Source organism: Orcinus orca, chromosome 5, assembly GCF_937001465.1.
Source record: "Orcinus orca chromosome 5, mOrcOrc1.1, whole genome shotgun sequence".
Classification (NCBI taxonomy): Eukaryota; Metazoa; Chordata; class Mammalia; order Artiodactyla; family Delphinidae; genus Orcinus; species Orcinus orca.
The window spans coordinates 141,019,616-141,041,505 of NC_064563.1; the positions used below are offsets into that span (position 1 = coordinate 141,019,616).

General features: G+C 39.6%; 1 protein-coding gene across 15 annotated transcripts in view; it reads left to right on the forward strand.

The window, feature by feature from the left end:
- The window catches only part of TTC3 (tetratricopeptide repeat domain 3), a 140,157-nt gene that overhangs the window by 28,700 nt on the left and 89,567 nt on the right, over positions 1-21,890 (forward strand). For all 15 annotated transcript variants that reach the window (XM_033418274.2, XM_033418270.2, XM_033418284.2 and 12 more), the window contains 7 exons: positions 3,976-4,030; positions 13,295-13,457; positions 14,408-14,453; positions 15,253-15,373; positions 16,124-16,187; positions 18,357-18,417; positions 21,433-21,517. In XM_033418274.2, coding sequence (XP_033274165.1) covers positions 3,976-4,030; positions 13,295-13,457; positions 14,408-14,453; positions 15,253-15,373; positions 16,124-16,187; positions 18,357-18,417; positions 21,433-21,517 — 595 coding nt within the window. The remainder of the gene's footprint in view (positions 1-3,975; positions 4,031-13,294; positions 13,458-14,407; positions 14,454-15,252; positions 15,374-16,123; positions 16,188-18,356; positions 18,418-21,432; positions 21,518-21,890) is intronic.

Here is a 21,890-nt window from a genome sequence, read left to right on the forward strand (position 1 = left end):
AAGTTGATTTAGGAGATTTAAGTTGAACGTTTTTCACATGCTTATTGACCGTTCAGATATTCTCTTTTGTGAAGTGCCTGTTTGAATCTTCAGTCTTTTGCTATTTTTTTTTTCTTTTGAGTTGAATGTCTTGTTCATCAGTAGGAGGTTTTTTAAAAAAAATTCTGGATATGAGTCGTTGGTCAAATATACGTATTACAAACGCCTTGTGACACTCTGTGGCTTGCCTTTTTGCTCTTTATGTTTTCCTTTCGCAAGTGGAAGTAGTAATTTTAATATAGTACAATTTGTCAATTTTTTCCTTTGTGGTAAGCACTTTCTGTGTTCTGATTATAACCTCTGCCTGCTCTACAAAATGTTCTTTGTTCTTCTAAAAGCTTGATTTTTTTAACTTTGGTATTTAAATCTATTGTTCATTTGGAGTTGGTTTTTGTATTTTGTATGAGGTAGGGTTCAAGGTTCATATGAATGTCCAGCTGACCCAGCCCCATTTTTTTTCCTTCTTTTTCTTTTTTTCCTTTTTCTTGGGCCCAAGACCGCCCCCCACGCCAGGGCCAGCCTTGGTGGGGCTGCTATCCCAGGGCAAGCGAGCAGGGCTCCCACTGCAGCCCTGCCTCTGAGGGACCAGGCCAGAATACGGCCCTCCCCACACCCCGACTCCCACACCAGGCTCCTCGGAGAGCCTGTGAGTGGGGATCAGTCCGCTTCTCACCTCTCTGCAATCCTGGCGTTGCCTGCAGCTGATTCTGCTTCCCAGAATCCCCCACTCTGAGCTCCCACCACAGTGAACCCACCTCCTTAAACCTGCCCGTCCGTTGCTTCTTGGGCTGCTTTTCTGGAGCCCCCTCCCCTGGGTCTGGTCCTCTCCCCCAGTACTGCCTCTGGCCCTGAGGCTTCCAAAGCCAGCTCTGATGAGACAGCCTTGTTTCTCTTTGCTGCCCCGAATCCGTCAGCATTGCCCTTGGAGACCGACAGGCCTCTGCCCTCGCCTCCAGCCCTCGCAGGTCCTCAGGCCCCCAACCCAGGAACCCTTCCCATCCCTACGCCCTCCTCTCTTTACCTCTGTGGCCTCCGCTTTCACCCCTCCCCTCTGCTTGCTTGCCCCGCTTTTGGCCCCAGACCCTGTGCACTGTCTGTCCCCTCTACCTGGGACGCTCTTCCCTGGCATCACAGGGCTCCCTCCCTCCCTTTATTTGAGTTTCAGCGCAAATATCACCTCCTTCTAGAAGCCTGCCCTGACCCTTCTTCCTGAAAATTCACTCTCTCCACCTCAGTAGTCTTCACGTGGCTTAGAAATCACTTAGTTATTCCCATATTGTCTTGTCTCCCCATTAGAATGTCAGTCCCAAGAGGGCAGGGCCGTGTCCAGCTTGTCCACATTGTGTCCATAAACAGTGCCCGGCATGTAGTAGATGCACAAGAAATGGGTGGATGGATGGAGGAGGGGGAGGGGGAGGAGGAAGCCTTTTTAGCTTCTCCACTTGCTCGCAGCCCCCCACCCTCTTCGTGCTGCTGCCTCTGCTCTGCCTCAGGCATGTAGATGTGGAGGACACATTTATTCATTCATCCATTCACTCATTCTTTGAACGTATAACCAGTGAGCATCTCTACATAGCAGGCTCTGCACTAGTTGTAGGGGTACCGAAGAGACCCCCTTCAGCCGACCCAGCCCCATTGTTTAAGACTATGTTTTCCCCATGCACTACAGTGTCACCTTTGTCTTATAAATCAGGTGACTGTGTGTAAGGATCTGTTTCTGATTTCTATATCCTATTCTGTTAGTTAGATCATCTGTCTTTAGATAGCTTTTTATTTTTTATTAAAAGAAAAGTATATTTGGCCTTTTAGTAGGTATGGCTATCTGGTAGGGTAAGTTACCTAGTTTTGTTCTTCTTTGTAATCTTTTTATTTATTTATTTTTTTGTAATCTCTTTTTAAGAGTGATAAGTCCCTTCAGGTCTGGGTCACTTGACTACCCCTAAACCTGTCAATGGAAAGGAGAGTAGGATTGCCATGATTGGTTTAAACTAATAAGGTATTATTATCTCTAAATCTTGTAGTAGTGAGGTAGAGCCTCACGATGGAAGTCTAGTAATCAGGTAGAGGAGGGGATAGCTGCTGGGTAGATTACCAACAGTGTTTGCTTAGGGTTTAAGATTTATTTTTTATTTGCTTTTTAAAGATGAGAGAGATCTGAGCATATTAAAAGTTGATAGGAAGTTGCACGACAACGTGAATGTACTTAATGCCACTGAACTTTACATTTGAAATGGTTCAAATGGTAAATTGTATGTTATGTACATTTCACCACAATAAAAAAAATCGATGGGGTAGATTCTTGAGAAGGAATGGGTAATTTTACAGGTGAGAGAAGGGATAATTGATATTGTAAGGATGGGTAGTTATATGGCACAAGTGGAGAAATTGCCCATATAAGGAAGAAGACGACTTTTTTTTTTTTTTTTTTGCGGTACGTGGGCCTCTCACTGCTGTGGCCTCTCCTGTTGTGGAGCACAGGCTCCGGACGCGCAGGCTCAGCGGCCATGGCTCACGGGTCCAGCCGCTCCGTGGCATGTGGGATCTTCCTGGACAAGGGCACGAACCCGTGTCCCCTGCATCGGCAGGCGGACTCTCAACCACTGCACCACCAAGGAAGCCCAGAAGAAGACACTTATTGTGGAAGAGAAAAGGCAGGGCCAGATGTGGGTTTGTCTTTAAGTTTGGTTGTAGAAAATTGAGAGAGTTCTCTTTGATGTCTCCAGTTTACATCTGCTGAGAGAAAGGGGAGTTGGAAGTTTGAGGAAAGGACGTAAGATTTGAAAGGATCATTTTACAAAGTTAGAGAATGATTTGGTCTGAAATAATTGGTTAACAATGTTGAAGGCCCCTTTGGGCTGTTGGAATCCTGAGTAGTAGTGCTACCTGTGTGCTCTGCTGTGTAATTTTCTCCAGCAGTACTTGGCTACCTAGATGTAGTCATGGAGAAAGCAGGAAGCAGGGTTGATTCAGTGTTGGGTTTTGCCATAGAGCAAGATGTAAACATAGGGACAAAGAAGTATAAAGAAGTTGTATGCATGGGAATATGCAATGATGAACCAACGAATCTTAAGCTAGATAAATAAGGAAGTTAAAAAAAAAAGAGAAAGTGGGTAAGTCAATGCGTTGGGCACCCTGAGGAGATAGTAGGAATAGTTGGACAAGTAAGATAGAAGGAGCTAGGTTATGGGGGAAAGAGTGGGATGCCTGAATTAGTGAATTTGGGCTTTGAACAGTTTTGAGTGGTGATAAAGTTCCCTGGGAGGGCGGTGGTGGGTGGCTGAGCTGGGGTAGAGGAGGAGGTCATTGAATGTAAGGAAGCCAGGAAGCTGAGGCTAGGTGTTAGACCTTAGTACTTGACAGTTTACAAAGCACTGTGCTTTAGCATAGTATCTGAAAACAGGAAGAACACAGTTATTAGCCTCATTTTACAGAGGAGAAAGTGGCCCCAGAGAGGTTAATAACTTCTTAACAGCCCCAGTGAGAATTACTGATGGAGTTGGACTTAATCCCCATCTCATATGCCAACTTTCATGCTTTGTCCACTATAGCTTAGCCGATGTGTTGTGTAAGAGATCTGGAAGTTTTATTTTCCGAGATCAGAAGTCTTGCTGACTTGCAAAAATAGTACCAAAAAAAACGGTACAAAGAATAACAAGAAGTTAGGCATAGGTAAGATGTAAATAGTTGTGTGCAGGAAGTACTCTGGAATATTAAAAGTAGCTGTTCCTGGGTAATTGTGATTGTGACTCTGGGTGACTTTTTCCCTTTGTTTTACTTTTCTGTATTTTCCAAATTTCCTATAATGGACATATATTATGTGGATTAAAAAAATTAAAAACTAGATTATATATGGAAAATTATAGTCTAAATAGATATACAATATATAATGCCTTTAGTTTGAATATTTCTTCTTCTTTTTTTTTTTTTTTTTTTTAGAAATGCACTTGGTGATGGAAAGAGAGCTATTATTCTGAAGAACAATTGGACAAAGGTAGGTTTCTTTCTTATTTACATTGAACACATAGTGCCATACAACTTTGTGAAAAATCTGTTTACAGAATGTAAATCTGTATGTAAAAATGCTGGATAAAATTAGGCAGAGCTCAGGAATGTGGCAGGGGAATCTTCATTTCCATGATCAGAGAGGAGATACAGCCCAGCAGTAAGGGCCACATGTGTCTGAGGAGGACAGCAGTCCCTAGGGGCCGTGAGCATCCCTTATGGTTGAGGTAATAGCATCCACAAGTTCTGGATGGATTAAGGACCTGGCTCTGGAAAATGAGACTTAAAACCCAGAAGGAGCTGTAGGAGACTAGCTTTATAGCCTTGAGCTGGGAAAGGATTTCTTAAATAACGTACATGCACAGGTCAGTGAAGGAAAAAACTCTGATGAATTCGACTATCTCAAACTTAAAATTTTTTTTTTTTTTTTTTTTTGTGGTACACGGACCTCTCACCGTTGTGGCCTCTCCCGCTGTGGAGCACAGGCTCCGGATATGCAGGCCCAGCGGCCACGGCTCACGGGCCCAGCCGCTCCGCGGCATGTGGGATCCTCCCAGACCGGGGCACGAACCCGTGTCCCCTGCATCGGCAGGCGGACTCTAAACCACTGCGCCACCAGGGAAGCCCCTCAAACTTAAAAATTTTTGTATGTCAGGACACCATGAAGGAAATAATTTGGGAGGAGATAGTTTGTCATATATAGAACATATATAACTGATAGGATTTATATTCAGAATATGCAAAGAACAAAGATAAATAAGAAACCCAGTAGAAAACAGGCCAATGAAATAAACAAGCATTTCAGAGATGAGGAAACCTGAATGGGCGATAGAAAAAGGTATATTCTGTTTCCTAGTAATTAAAACTGTAAAGAGATAGAAACATAATAGAGCCTAATAGCCTCCAAGCAGACCCACATGTACACCCACAAGTGAAAAACAATGTGATGTTGAGTCCTTCAGATGAGCAAAAGTTAGAGATCGATAGTCCTGAGTATCAGTAGTGTGTTTATTAACAGGAACTCTCGATAAACCAGTGGGGTGTGAATTTGTCACAGCCCACTTGGAGAGCACTACGATGTGCGTATGCCGTGATTGATTCCAAGGGTGTGTACCCCACAAGCATTCTTGCATATGTGCACCTGGTGAGGTGCACAAGATTGGTCACTGTGGTATTGTTTTAATGGCACAGAACTGCAGATAACCTAAGTATACGTTAATAAAGCAGTGGATGAGGATGGTTCTTTCGCTTGATCAAAGTTATTACTAGGATCTATCTGACCAGCCTCCTGTCTTTAACACCCGTTATTTCTCCCACCTCACTCCTGCTGCTCTCTCCCTTGTTCACTCTGTTGGCCCGTTGGCCTCCTCACTGTTCTTACACATGCCAGGTCCACTCCCAGTCTGTACTTGCTCTTCCCTCTGCCTGGAATTAGAGTGCCTTTCCCCAGAGCCTGAGCTAGCTCTCTTATTTCCTTTCATTGTTCACTGAAAGTTCTCTTCTCAGTGAAACCTTCCCTGACCACATCACTAAAATGCAAAACCCGCCCCTTCCTAGACATTTGCTATTTTTCTTTGCTTTACTTTTTTTTCCTCTTAGCGTTTATCATTATTGAACATATGATATATGTTATTTAAGTTGTGTTGCTTTTTGTATGTGCTCTAGTACATTGTGAGCTCCCTGAGGACAGGTTTTTTGGTTGGTTGGTTCACTTCTGAATCTGGACTGCCTGACGGGCTGCCTGGCACATAGCAAGCACTCATAGTATTTGTTGATTTAATAAATGAGTTGAATGAATGGGTTGAAATGAGTTAACTGGCTTACCAATATTTATAGATTTTAAAAAGTGTTTACATATTTGTTTATAAGCCAGAGTGAATAGAATCATAGGATTTCAGAGCCCCCAAATTGTGATTCAGATGGCCTAGGAGTGTATTAGAGTCTGGGGATTATAAAATTCTCCAGGTGGACTTCTGCCTCCAAATATTGGAGTCACTTTTAAATGCCTCAGTTATAGATGAAGAAATTGAGTCCCAGAAGGGTAAAGTGACTTTTACAAGGTGTCACTGCAAGTGAAAGACAAAATAGAATTGAGAATCCAGCACTGGATATGCTTCTGTTTGAAGGTGGTGAGCTTGTTGCCATTTTCATTGTGAGTTGCTGTTGTACTTGAAACATAATCTCTGCTGATCATTGGGCAGGTGCCGTATAAATTAATTTATGGAACGAATGGATGATAGAGTTCATAATACTGAAATCTAGACCATGATACTGGTTTTCCAGGGATAACTTTTGCTATTTCAATCTATTATCAACTTAGAAAAAGTATACTAAAACTTTCTTTTTTTGTTTTTTTAAATGGCTTTATTTTATCCCAGTTATTAAATAATAATTCAGCAGGGTATAATATTCTTTGCAGATGTAGATGTTTGAGTCTACATTCTTTTGACTTTTTTTGCCACTGTTGACAAGTCTGCTATTTTTCCTTTGTAAGTAATCTTTTCTTTTCCTGGGTGTTTTAAAGATCTTCTCGCTGTCTTTAACGTTTGACCATTTCATCACAATGTGTCTGAGGAATTTTCTCTAAATTCATCGTAATTGAGATAGCTTGGCTTCTAAAATCCGAGGATTCATGTCTTTCAGCATTTCTGGAAAATTTTCACCCTTAATCATTTGAATATTGCCTCCTTCCCAGTTTATTCTTTCGAAACGTCCATTAGATATACACAGTACATATGCTATCTTTCATATATCTTAAATTTAAAACTTTCTTAATTTCATTGAGGACTTTATGTAAAATGTTTATTCCTGGCTTAACTTATCAAACATAAAATATTCACTCTTTTTTTTTTTTTAAGACTTTATTTTCTTTAGAGCAGTTTTAGGTTCACAGCAAAATTAAGAGGAAGGTCCAGAGATTTCCTGTAAATTCCCTGCCCCCATGCTTGCATAGTCTCCCCCATTATCAGCATCCCCCAACAGGGCTATACATTTGTGAAAACTGATGAACCTACGTGGACGCATCATAATCACCCAAAGTCCATAGTTTGTCTTAGGGTTCACTCCCTAAGTGTTCCATGTTTTATGGGTTTGGATAAATGTATAATGACATGTATTCCACCATTATGGTTCATATAGAGTATTTTCACTGCCCTGACATCCTCTGATCCATCCTTCCCCCCAAACTCCTGGCAACCGTTGATCTTTTTACTGTCTCCATAGTTTTACCTTTTCCAGAATGTCCTATAGTTGGAATCATACAATGTGTAGCCTTCTCAGATTGGCTTCTTTCACTTAGTAATATGCAGTTAAGGTTCCTGCATGTCTTTTCATGGCTTGATAGCTATTTCTTTTTAGCACTGAAAAATACTACATTGTCTGGATATACTACAGTTTATTTATACATTCACCTACTGAAGGACATCTTGATTGTTTCCAAGGTTTGGCAATTACGAATAAAGCTGCTATAAACAGCTATGTGCAGGTTTTTGTGTGGACATACATTTTCAACTCCTTTGGGTAAATACCAAGGAGTGCGGTTGCTGGATCATATGATCAGAATATGTTTAGATTTTTAGGAAACCGCCAAACCTTCCAAAGTGGCTACACCATTTGCACTTCCACCAGCAATGAATGAGAGTTCATGTTGCTCCACATCCTGCCAACATTTGCCATGGTCAGTGTCCGGAATTTTGACTGTTCTTTTTTAAAAAAATTTATTTATTTTTGGCTGCGTTGGGTCTTCATTGCTGCGCGAGGGCTTTTCTCTAGTTGCGGCGAGCGGGGGCTACTCTTCGTTGCAGTGCATGGGCTTCTCATTGCGGTGGCTTCCCGTTGCAGAGCACAGGCCCTAGGCGCATGGGCTTCAGTAGTTGTGGCATGCGGGCTCAGTAGTTGTGGCTCACGGGCTCTAGAGCACAGGCTCAGTAGTTGTGGTGCACGGGCTTAGTTGCTCCGCGGCATGTGGGATCTTCAGGACCAGGGCACGAACCCGTGTCCCCTGCATTGGCAGGCGGATTCTTAACCACTGCGCCACCAGGGAAGCCCTTGGCTGTTCTAATAGATGTGTAGTGGTATCTTATTGTTTTAATTTGCATTTCCCAGATGACATATGATGTGGAGCATCTTTTCATGTGCTTATTTGCCACTGTGTATCTTTTTTTTCTTTCTTTTTAAATTAAAAAAAATTTTTTTGGCTGCATTGGGTCTTCGTTGCTGCGTGTGGGCTTTCTCTAGTTGTGACAAGTGGGGGCTGCACTTCGTTGTGGTGCATGGGCTTCTCCTTGCGGTGGCTTCTCTTGTTGCGGAGCCTGGCACGCAGGCTCAGTAGTTGTGGCACGCGAGGCATGTGGGATCTTCCTGGACCAGGGATCAAACCCGTGTACCCTGCATTGGCGGGTGCATTCTTATCCACTGCGCCACCAGGGAAGTTCTGTGTATCTTCTTTGATGAGGTGTCTGTTAAGGTCTTTGGTTCATTTTTTAATTGGTTGTTTTCTTAGTGTTGAGTTTTAAGAGTTCTTTGTATATTTTGGATAACAGTCCTTTATCAGGTGTATTTTTTGCAAATATTTTCTCCTGGACTGGGGCTTGCCTTCTCATTTTCTTGACATTTCTTTCACAGAGCATAAGTTTTAATTTTAATTAAGTACAGCTTATCAATGATTTCTTTCATGGATCATGCCTTTGGTGTATTTAAAAAGTCATCACCATACTCAAGATCATCTAGGTTTTCCTCTATGCTATCCTCTAGGAGTTTTAGGTCTGTGATCTATTTTGAGTTAATTTTTGTCGAGGGCTTTAGGTCTGGATTCATTTTTTAAATTAGTTAATTAATTAATTTTCATTTTTGGCTGCGTTGGGTCTTCGTTGTGGCATGCGGGCTCTTCGTTGCGGCGTGTGGGCTTCTCTCTAGTTGTGGTGTGTGGGTTTTCTCTCTCTAGTTGAGGCGCACAAGCTCAGCAGTTGCGGCATGCAGGCTTAGTTGCCCTGCGGCATGTGGGGTCTTAGTTCCTCAACCAGGGATCAAACCCGTCCGCTGCATTGGAAGGTGGATTCCATACCACTGGACCACCAAGGAAGTCCCTGGATTCGTTTTTTTGCATGTAGATGTCCAGTTCCAGTATCATTTGTTGAAAAGACTGCCTTTGCTCCATTGTATGGCCTTTGTCCTTTGTCAAAGATCAGTTGACTATATTTATGTGGGTTCACTCATTTTTTTAAATTGAGATTTTTTTGATGGTTGCAAAAGTATTTGTGTAGATGAAAAACACAACTCTTAGTAAGTATTCAGAAAATTTGGCAACTATATATTGAGCTCATTTATCATTTTATTTTACCAGAAAGGAATGCTCATTGAAGGATATTTTAAACTTCAAAAACAAAAGTAGACTGTGCAAGATGCATTCTTTACTTTTATTTTTTAATTTTTAAATAGACATTTTAAAATAAATAAATAAATTAATTAATTAATTTGCCTGCGTTGGGTCTTAGTTGTGGCACATGGGATCTTTAGTTCTGGCTTGCGGGATCTAGTTCCCTGACCAGGGATCTAACCTGGGCCCCCTGCATTGGGAGTGCAGAGTCTTAATCACTGGACCACCAGGGAAGTCCCCATTCTTTTATGAGTTCTTTCATGAATCTGAGTCTATTGAGTCATTCCTCTAGGATATAAGCCTGTATAGGAAGATACTCTGTAGATTTCTGTGTGAGGGTAGACCATTTTTTCTTCCTTCTTTCCAGGTAGAGAAGACTGGTACAATGTCAGCTATCATAGACATACTTTAATTTTTTAAATGATTTATTTTTTATTTTCATTATTTTTTTTATTGAGGTATACTGATTTACAATGTTATATAAGTCCTACACGTACTTTTAGGCTTAAGAGAGGGTGAGTCATTGTATCCCAAAGAGTGAGAATTTTTACAGTATAGTCAACAGATATTTGTTGACATTTCCAAGTGCATTATCTTTTGATGTTATACAGGATACAAACCTCACAAATGTCCTCAAGAACTTTTTAATATTGAGGAGTATATTAGAATTCTTTTGTTTGGGAGTGACAAAACCTAACTCATAAGTAGAAGAGGGAATTTATTGGTTCATGTAATTGAAAAGTCTAGGGGGTCAGCTTCAGGCATGGTCAGATCCAGATCTGTACACATTTTTCTTTCTGTTTCTCAGTGGTGCTTCCCTGTTAGCATCGTTTTTAATCTTTTTTCTCTTTTTTCTCTGTCTGTTTCATCTTACCTAGATTCTATTGCTCTGTCCTCACATTGACTGGTCTTTTTCTTCTGCTATGTCTAATCTGCCTTTATTTCCATCTAATTTTTTTTTCATCTAAATGCTATAGCAGTCACCTCTAGAATTGCAGATTGAGTATTTCTTATATATTTCATGTCTTTTCTTAATATGTTCAGTTTTTCCCTTAGCTTCTGGAACATATGAAATATATTTATAACTGTTTCAATGTCCTTGTCTACTAATTCTATCATCTGTGTCATTTCTGGATTGTTTTCAACTGATTTTTTTTTCTCTTCATTATAGATCACATTTTCCGTCTTTGCATACCTAGTAGTTTTTGATTGGTTGCCAGAGATTGTGAATTTTACCTTGTTTGGTACTAATATTTTTGTATTTCTGTAAATACTTCTGAGTTTCGTTTTGGGATGTATTAAAGTTACTTGGAAACAGATTCTTTGGAGTGTTGTTTTAAGCTTTGTTGGGTGATATCATAGTGGTATTTGGTCTAGGGCTAATTTTTTCTGCACAACTGAGGCAACTCTTTTGAGTACTTAATACTCCATGAATTACGATGTTTTCCGCATTGGTCAGTGGGAACAGGAATTATTCCTTGCCCTGTGTCAGTGCTGACTACTGTTCCCTTTTAGTCTTTCAAGTGGTTCTTTCCCTGGCTCTGGTAATTGCCCCGCATGCATGTACTGATTGATACTCAGCTGAAGACTCAAGGGAGACCCTCTGAAGATCTCTGGAGTTCTCTGTCCAGCTCTCTCCTCTCTGGTCCTCTGCCCTGTGAACTTGAGCTGCCTTGGCTTTCCTGGACTCCTGGCTCTGTCTTCACTGAGACTGTGGTCTCTCCCTGGGTTCCTTCTCCGTGTGCTATGGCTTAGAATCTCTCCTTAAGTAAGCTGGAGCAATCATAGGGCTTTCTGTGTTTCTCATCTCTCAGGGATCACTCTCTTTTGTTGCCTGATGTCCAGTGTCTTGCAAACCTTCGTTTCATGTATTTTGTCCTCGTTTGTTTTAAGCAAGAGGGTATATCCAATCCCTGTTACTCTGTCTTGACCACAAGTGGTAATTAGAGCATAGGCTCTCTTGGCTTCATTTTGTAAAAGTGATATCCTAGTAACTGATATCCTAGTAACTTTATTCTAGTGGAGAGAGAGCCTCTGTTAGTATTTATGTAGTATGACTGTGGAATGCCTCAGACTGATCCTGGTTGAGCCATGTACCCACCTGTGGATCAATTACTGTGACCTGGGAAGTGGTACATTTGGATTGACCAGTCTCCTGGGTCACAGCTATGCTTCTACCCTGCCAGCCATTGTTGAGCCGGGGGCACTAGTGGGGTCATTACTGTGTGGCGTAGGACATGGTGGCACACAAGAGGAGGGGATGCTAGTCAGATGAACTGTATATGTGATAGAGAATGAGATAATGTCAGAGAAGAGCAAAACTTTCTATGTAATTGGGTTCAAGAAACTTTCTGAGATACCTTTAATTTAAGCTTCATTCAGACAACTTCAGCAGAGAGATCTGAATAAACTCCTTTCTCAACTGATAGAAGTTACACTGGGTTTTACAGAGTTTAGGGAAAAGGACCCAGTAAAAGATGAGAAAGGTGAGTGGAAAAGAGCAAGAAATGAAGCGTTTTTTACAAATTTAGCAGGTAAGGTTTATAATCTCTCATAATTTCCTATGCTGTGATTATTTTTTAATGCAGTTATTTAAACTTTGAAGTGGATATATGCTTAGTGGATAGAATTTTGGTCCTGTATCGTATCTGTGAGAACTCTTTATCTTATGCCTTTGGAGGAAAAGCAGAGTTTAACCAAATGCAGTCTGAATTGGGATCTTTGATCTGAGCCTAAGGAGCCTGGCTAAGAAATGCCCTGGAACAGGTTGGGTTGGTGCACCACAGTAGGATTATATATGCTCTGAACCTGCATAAACAGAGGTCCTTTGGTTGTTTCTGGCTTCTTTTAGTGAAAGTCGCATCTTTCTTAAATGGATCACTTATTTCTGATTTCATATTTTCTCGTAGAATCAGAATGTTCTTTGTAAAATGTGTAGTAAAGAGGAAAGAGCTCTGGACCTGGAGTCCTAAGATACAAGTTCTTTGGTTTGTCTCTAAATAAATGTGGCATTAGGCCAGTTTCTAGCCTCTCTCACTTGTAAATCACTTCTTAAATGGAGATACTGTGCCTAAAATGGGAGTTTGGTTTGGGAGTAGCTACAGGAGGGGTTGGCTGAGTTAGCCCCAGGTTTGGTAATATTAGCTTTCTAGATTAAAATGTTCATGCTTGATATAGAAGATTTCCCAAAATGCATAAATGGGACCAGCCAGAACTATGGTTCTGTAGCAGTAAAACAAGCAACCTGATCATTGGAATTAAGAGTAAATCAGTGGTTTTCGGATCTTTTCTTAAAGCCAAGAACTCTATACTTAGAGGTAAAATAATTAAAAGCTGATTAAGAAAGATGGAATTAATAGCTGCACCCCTTATCTGTGCCCATGCTCTTCAGCAGGGCTGGAAAACTACTGCACAGGCTGATTGTTCCTCCCAGCTCTAAAACTCTTTTGACTTCAGAAGTGTAGGGAGTGTAATGACTTAGAGACTATTACTGCCTAAAAGTATTTTGAAAAAAATTAAGTTATTTATAATGCATCATTTTTATACTTAATTTGGCATAAGAATAATGTATTTCTTACGTACAGTAAAGGTTGAATTATTTTCTTTGGGAGGGGGTACAAAAATCTCTTAAGCAGAGTCACTGATCTCTAATCAGTTGTTAAAAATTATTATGAATACTATTCGTAGCTTCTCATTTAACTCATTTAGGTGACTTTATTTCCTGAGAGGTATTAACATTTTTATTTATTTTATTGATAGGATCCTAATGTAACATTTTAAGTAACTAATCAGTTTTCAAGCAAAATATTTTTTCCTTATCTATTTTCTTGAACTTAAGCATATTTTTGAGAAAAATTTGAATTTATCTTTTTGGAACAGGGTCATTATCGTTATTGTGCTGCTCTTTCTATGCTGGGGGAATATGACTGGGCCCTGCAAGCAAACATAAAAGCTCAAAAACTCTGTAAAAATGACCCTGAGGGAATCAAGGATCTAATTCAGCAGCATGTAAAGTTACAAAAACAAATAGAAGACCTGCAAGGTATTTCACCTAAGATTCTTTTGGTTACAGTCGAATTCCCTTTAAAACTTTTGAAGGTGGGTTTCTTGGATTAATGGAGGACCATAAATCAATTCTCAGATGATTTGTACTTCCTTTACGTTATTTCGGTTAACTCAGTTAAGTTTTTCATTTCTATTCATGTAGAATTTTGTTAGTATTGTATTCCAATAGGTAATAATAAATGATTTGTACTTTTTATTTGGAACAGCAACAAATTATTATTTATTCTTCTGTAGAAAAATATACTTTCTTGAAATTTTGAATGAAGTAAAGCCTTTTGAAACAAAGTTTAAGATTTTTTTCTCCATTATTATACTTATTTCCTAAAGAAAAGGCCCTTCAATAGAGTTGTTTGATGTTTTTGCACCAAGTTTGTGGCCAATTCTGTAGCATGCTGAATGTATGTATATACATAGGTACATCATAAATTAGTGTGCAGGCTAGGAATTCCAGATTTCCATTTTACCCTTGTTTTCTCTCCTAAGTCGTTTTGCTTTCCCAGTACCTGAATGCTTTCACTCTATGCTTTCAGCCTATAGATCTTTCCTGTTATTTCTTCTTTGGGTAGTTAGTGTCTTATGAAGCTGAGCTGAGCAGTCCTATTTCACTAACAGATGTTGTCATCCAACAGAACATGATTATAAGATTGTGAGCTCCTTGAAGACAGGTACTGTCTCTGATTGAGATTTATATATTGCTGCATCTAGTCAATGATCCCATGATAATGAGATGTCAAATAAGGTTTGTGTAACATTTTGTTGACATCATTCTAAAACTAAAAACATCTAGAAGTGTAAAATTGTTTAGGTTTATTTTTCAGTTCCCTAAATTTGATATTCTTACTGTCAGCTTAAAAGAGATGTGAAAATCTTTTAAAGTATGTGTTGCCAGTCCGCTGATTACTATGTGTGTGTGATTCATTTTTGTAGGTCGAACACCAACTAGGAATCCAATTAAAGCCTTCTATGAAAGCAGGTGAGTTAATATCAGATCAGTAGCTGTTACTCGGAATGGTTTTGCTCTGTGAGTTTCAGAATTGCTGTTCGATGCTTTAGTAGATAATAGCAACCACAATAAAGTTGCAGATGGAAGGATGAGAAGAGGTTTTTAAAGTGTTTGTAAGATCAGGCGACCTGTGATTTGCCTGATTGGTTTTGCTTACTGTTTGGCTGAACTCTTTGCGTATGTATATATCGGAGATCCATGGCCTAAGCCTATGGGAGAAGAGGCGTGAAATGTTAATTGGATGTTACTGCCACCAGTTTAGCCACGAGGTTCCTGGCAGCAGAGAGCGGGGCTCAGTCTGTGCCTTTTACCCCTCACCTCTGTCCTGGAAACATCTGCTTCCAGCCTCCTGATACCTTTCAAAGGCTAAGACACTTCTGTTAGAAATAGGCAGCAGATAGACTTGAGTGTGCTCATAAGGAAGCAAATAGCAGCCAGGAGTCTACGTTTTTCACTTGGCAGTTAAAATAGATTAAGCTTTTCCCACATGCTTAAATGCCTAAGATATTGAAGCTGTTAAATTTATAACAGCTGTTAAATTAGAAACCAGAATACATTTCTTGAACTGTTCGTAATCTATTTGGAGTTTTTAATAGCAAATTTAAAGTAATATTTATGTATGAAACCCAATCTCACAGGTAGAGATTCTTTTTGAAACAATATTACCTTGCTTTCAAGGTAAAAAGGCTATACTTGCTGAAACCTCTTTGAAGGATAACTTTTTAAAAATAATTTTTTAAAAATGATTATTTCTTTTATTACCACTCAGGGCCTACATACCTAGTTTATCAGCACCTGCATTTAGTACTTCACTTAACTTTGTGGAGACTGAAAAAAATTCCAGAAAACCTAACCACGAAATGGCAAACGGTGGTAATCAGAATCCAAAGGTAAGCTCAGTTAAAAACTAAAATTAGAATTATTTCAAGTATAGGTAGTCTTATATTTTTACAAATATTTTTGTGATAATGGAAACCAGTGTGCACCTCTGAGCCTATAGCCTGGCTCTGTGATCAGTGTCCCAGATGACCTGTGTCTGAGCTTTCCTGAATTGTAGTGTACTCAAAGCTCAGCAGGTATCACCAAGTTCACATTTATATTTCTTTCCAGGGTTTGAGGGGAAAAAAGGGAATTGGTGTTTTCGGGTTAGGTATGTAGTACGCATTGAAGGGAACTTTCCCAACCCGTTGTAAAGTCCTTCTGCTGTTAGTAATGAAAGTCTCAAAGAAGCTGTATTCAGTTAGGGAGAGGAGAATAAGGAAAGATGTGATAGTATTAATTCAGTATTTATTGTTCAGTAGTTATCAGTTTGTTTTTTTTGTGTGTGTTTTTTTTTTTGCGGTACGCGAGCCTCTCACTGTTGTGGCCTCTCCCGTTGCGGAGCACAGGCTCCGGACGCGCTCCGCGGCATGTGGGATCTTCTCAGACCGGGGCACGAACCCGTGTCCCCTGCATCGGCAGGCGGACTCCCAACCACTGCGCCACCGGGGAAGCCCCTATCAGTTTGTTTATTCATTTGGTAAAGCTGAGTATTTTAGGCACTTGGATAAATTCTTTGCTACTCAGTTTTATTATTTAGCTATTGAATTTTTCATGGCTGTATTTTTTTGAAAGTGTCACTAATTTTATTTTCTTGGTAGGTGGCAGATGAAGCTTTGAAGGTAGATGATTGTGACTGTCATCCTGAATTTCTGCCACCATCAAGTGAGTCTTTTTCCCATATGTAAATTGTTGCTGAATTAGCGTAGTGTTGCCTCAACTTCCATGCCCTAAAATTCTCACAAGCCTTATATTTGCTATTATTCTCCTTTTACTTTACAATGCTTCTGTGTCGAGAAAATATTGAATGTTTATTTGTAATCAATGCTCAGCCTTTTCATATTGTTTAATAAATTTAATTTTGGAAAACCAAATAAAGGAATGGAGAAGAAAAATGGCGCTCTTCGTGGTCTGCTACCTAATTTCCACTAGGCCAGTGTTTCTCAACTTTTATTTCATCATCTACCCCCTGCTCCCAGAGCCTTTTTAGACACTTTTTTCCCCTAATTACCCTCCCCTTGTGAAACTTTAATATCACAGATACTGTTTATCTGTTTATGTACTGTATGTACATGTGTGCTGTATATATAAAAACGGATTTTTTTCATCTTCCAATAACCAGTTATGACTTTCTTGTGGGTGATGTCACCCCTGTTGAGAATGGATGCTTTAGCCTAATACTAGTTTATTTAAATTGTATGTGCTTAGTGCATATGTTTATGCATCTAGAAAATACGCAGACACACAGCCAGACCTTGTCCACTTGGCATCTTTGGGAAATGAAGGGTTCCAGAGAAGTGGACACGCATGCCTCGTTTATTTCTCAGTCTCCGTTTATACTCCCAGCTTTTGAGAGAAATCGTTCTAAGTGGGTTATTCTTCTCTGCCTTTTAAAACAGAGTTTGAGAGAATTCAGCAACTCAAAGTTGTTGTTACACACAGGTTACTTATCTCAAGCTTTCATGTGCTCCTTTCAGAGTTATTGTGGTGAGATTGTTGGCCTTCTAGTTAGTGATCCTGTTGCTCTCTTTTCCTTCCACCTGTTTTTTGGTTCATTTGTTTATTTTTTTCAGTGTTTTTACTTCTGGCAGCCATTTCTCTCTTTTACTTCCTGCAGCTCTATCTTCTCTTAGGCTCCAGTGCTGCGTATCCAACCACTTAACTACTGGTTAGCACTTCAGCACAGTTACAAAGAGGGGGAAACGCAGGTGTTTGTCTTACCTGATGTGACTTTATAGCATGTGAAAAATCTTTGAGAATAAAACTGTTTTTTTGAAAACAGCTTTTAATTTATTTGTATTTCTTAGACCATTATTATCAGATAGCACATTTAAATCATTTAAATACCACCCATACTTCCGCATCTATATTCAGTCAAAGAAATTGAGGTCCCAGGGTTAGATTAAATAATTTTGCCCTAGGTCACACAGTAGAAATCAAATTAGAACTCTTCTTTCTTTCTAGAAGCCTCTTGTTTTCTGAGGCCATCAGAGCTCAGACTCTCATCCCCTCCCTATACATAGGCTCTGACTTGCCTCTGCTATCTCTCCCAAAGCTTCCATCAGAGACACCCAGTCCCTATTGCTGTGCTCTCTTCTACACAACTTTGCACGTGTGACTCCCCTGCCCCAAAGTGTACAGTGGCTCTCTCCTCCTTTCAGTGGGATAAAGGCTGAGCTTGCAGAGCTGGGGGGTCAGAAGCCCTGGGCCTGTAAACACTCATACCAACCTGCCTGGCTTGCAGCCCCTTTCAATCTATCCTTACTTAACTCGCCCAGTCACACAGGTTTATGTAGTGTTTCTTAAAATAAAACTTCATTTGACCCATTCTTTGCAAATCCTACTTGTTCCTTAAAACTAAATACAAATGCTGCATCCCCACTAAGGTGTTTCCCAGCCACTCCAGCTTAAGTGATTTTTCCCTTCTAGGAGTTACAAGAGCAGTTACTATGGAATTAACATTTCAGTAACAATGCATCTTCTTTTCTTCTTAACGGGGATTGTTATTTAATTGGTGAAGTGACTGTCTTTTCTTCCCATCTGATTGTAAACTACCTGAGAACAGGAACTACACCTGTATCTCTTCTATATCTACTATAGGACTAAATGATAATCGTCATTATAATCTTTATAATAATTTTATAGCATACATAGAGAAACATCATCAGTAGCTTCTTTTTTTTGGCTTACCTGTTTATAGTTAGACTCACATACAGTGTTGCCTCCTTTGCTTTCTTATTCCAATTTACATTTTTAAAAACTGTTTTACTTTTACTTTCAAGCTTGTAGATTTTTATGTACAGATTTCAGGAACAAATACTTTTGTATTCACAGGTCAGCCTCCAAAATATAAAGGAAAACAAAAATCCCGAAACAATGAATTGGAGAAGTTCAGGTATGTTTTTTAATGTAAGGGTTTTTTGTTTGTTTGTTTCGTTTCGTTTCTGTAATGCCCTCCTCCCAAGAAAAAAGAAAAAAGAAAATTAAATCTCTTCCTAGTAGTAGCTGCCTTTACACATGTGTACTATGATAAGTAGTAAAAAAAATCCCTTTCAAATAGCACGGCATGTCTTTATTAGGAGAGGGTCATTTTTGACTAAAGGGGTATTAATCCTGGATGTTAATACTGATTTCTGAAAGTCATATAATACGAGATATATCAGTATTAATTTCTTAAAATTCCAAAATACAGGCTCATAAGAGGAAAAAAGATTCAGATAAGTATAAAGTGAAAACTTAGTCTCCTTCCCTGTTTGCTTCATTTCCCCTCTCTCTGACGCCCTTCTCTAGTGCCTTGCTTTAGAAACTTGCTGTTAGCAATTTCTTGGCCGTCTGGGAACTTAACTTTGCATACACTGGCGTGGCTATCTGTATATTCATAGGCAAGGATTTACTAATGAAGCGACCACTTACAAAATTCGTTCTACCAAACATCCCCCCCAAATTAGCAGTAGGAACTCTTGCCACCAATCTTTAGAGTTAACCCCCATTAGCTACAAAGATATAAATTGATTGCAAAGTGAAATTGTAAATCTTATAACAGATACAGAAATTCATGAAATCAATGAAAGTGGTGCTGGAGAAACTGCAAAGCCATTTTTGCCACAGTTCCACTAGTTTTCAGTTTTCTCTTCATTTCTTAAGGCTGATTCCTTGATAGGTGCTTAAAGGAGAATGATTTGAATATCAAAGCACTAAGATAAATTAGTAAAGCCCTATTTTTAAAAAATGACCGTTTTTTGATGGTGCCTCAAAAGTTAAATACAAAGCAAGGCCATAGTGCCTTTTGTTGTTCTGTTATTTGTTAGAAAAGTCCTGAGTCTTCCTCCTTGCCCCCCATCCCTCATCATAAAAGGAAGCCAAAACCCAATACATGCTCATTCTTTGAATGCACAGTTATAACTTTAACCTGTTGTGTTAAAGATAAATTTATTTTCCTGATATTTTGTTTCTGTTTTCAAACTGAATGCTCTTCTTGATTATGTCTACTTCATGAGGTTATTTAACAATTAAATGGGACAACCACATAAAATACTTAGAGCAATAGAACATGGTAAATGCTCAATACACTTGAACTATCATTATTATTATTATTATTATTATTTTTTTTTTTTTTTTTGCGGTACGCGGGCCTCTCACTGTTGTGGCTTCTCCCATTGCGGAGCACAGGCTCCGGACGCACAGCCTCAGCGACCATGGCTCACGGGCCCAGCCGCTTTGTGGCATGTGGAATCTTCCCGGACCGGGGCACGAACCCGTGTCCCCTGCATCGGCAGGCGGACTCTCAACCACTGCGCCACCAGGGAAGCCCTGACCTATCATTATTGTTAAGACTATAGTTTTCATTGTTGTTGGAACTATTCTGGCCTACAGCTTGCTTTTATATCTTTCAAAATGCCTTGACTACCTTTCCATATCAGACCATGGAGATCTACATCCTTCATTTTCATGGCTGCAGGATATTTCCTTGTATAGATGTGTGTGAAGGAGAAATTTCTAGAGTGGAACTGCTGTCAAAGGGGATGTGTAATTTTAACTTTGATAGATACTGCCAAATTCTCCTCTCAAAAAATGAGCAGTGTTCACACTCCTACTAAGCTGTGAGAGGGTGTGGTATAGTAAAGATATTTATATTTTCGGTCTATGTCCCCAGTTCCTGGCACAGGGCTCCTAGGACCCTTGGGATTTCCTGAATGATGAGAGAGTCTTTCGTTATTTATAATGAGCCCCTTCCTCTCTACTTGAGTTTATACTAATAAAGTGACCCAAGGTTGGGTCCCTACCTTCAGGATTGAGGCTGGTCACCAGAAAAATAAAGTGTGTGGTTGGTTGGAACTTTTCAGCCCCACCCCTGATCTTTGGGGAGAAGAAGGGAGCAAGAAATGGAGTTTAGTCACCAGAGTCCAGTAATTAAATCTTTGATGCCTGTGTAATGAAACGTCAGTAAGAACCTCTAAACATAGGGGCCCAGGGAGCTTCTGGTTGGTGGATACATCGAGATGCTGGGGAGATGGTACACTCTGGGACTGTGTGAAAGCTCTGAGGCACCCCCTTCCCCTACACCTTCCCATGCATCTTTTCCACTGAGCTGCTCCTGACGTACATCCTTTACAGTAAACTGGTAATGGTAAGTAAAGCGCTTTCCTGAGTTCTGTGAGTTGTCCTAGGGAATAGTTGAACCCAAGGGGTAGTCACGGGAACCCCTGAATTTGTAGTCGGCAGGGCAGAAGTATGGGTAGCCTGGGTACCCCATTGTGGCTGAAGTGAGGGCAGTCTTGTGGGACTGAGCCTTTAACCTGTGGGGCCTGAGTTCTTAACTCCAGAGTTGGTGTCAGAATTGAATTGTTGGACACTCAGTTGGTGTTGGAGAATCGGTGTGGAAAAATGACAGGTATGTGGTGTCAGAAACCCTCACATGTGGTGTCAGAAAACACCACCTGGAGTACCTGAATCTTCCTTACCCTCACCAGCATTGGGGGTCAGACTTTCTGAAAAGGTTATATCTTATTAACAGATTTTCGTATGAGATGGATCATCTTTGCAGTGTTTTGGGGCACATTTCTTGTTTTATGACTTTGTTGTTACTCATGACTTTAGATTTGTAATAACTTTAGGTAATCAGTGTAAATCCACCGATTTCTTTCTTTCGTTTTTTTTTAAAGCTGTTCTTTTATAACATCTGAATAATCAGTTCATCTGGTCCCCTTTCCCCAGTAAATTTATAGGGATTTTTATTGGATTTAGAAATTAATTTGGAGAGAATTGGCATCTTGGTAATGTTTCTATTTAGGAACTTGTGACTCCCTATTTACTAAGTTTAAAATGATCTTCAGTAAATATTTTTTTATTTATATAATAAGCGGGATTGTTTTATTTTAAAATAATTCAAAAGAGTGCTTTTCTCTTTTAGTTCTGGTTCACAAGGGAGTTTACCAGTAGATTTGAAAAACATCTTGGAGAAACAGTTTTCTAAATCCTCCAGAGCTGCACACCAGGTAAAGGCAAAGGCTTTTCTAATGGAAAAGCAAACTCTTTGAACATAACATTTTTCACATGAATTAAGTCTAATTGTGTACATCTCTAAAGTTTTTTATAATAATTTTAGTTATGAACATACAATTTAATAGATGATTGCTAAGAAACCAGATCGTCACTAATTTAGGTTTTAATTTGGTAAGTGTGTGAACCAGAGATTTAACTAATGGTTAATACTGAATACAGAATTGTTTGTTTCCCATAGATTTAAAAGGAAGAAGCAAGTCTTCCCAAAGTGTTAACTTTTAAGTTAAATATTTTAAGAAGGTTTAAATCATTTTAAAAGGTTTAAGCACCTGCGGTTTTATTACATCTACTATAGAACCATTAAAG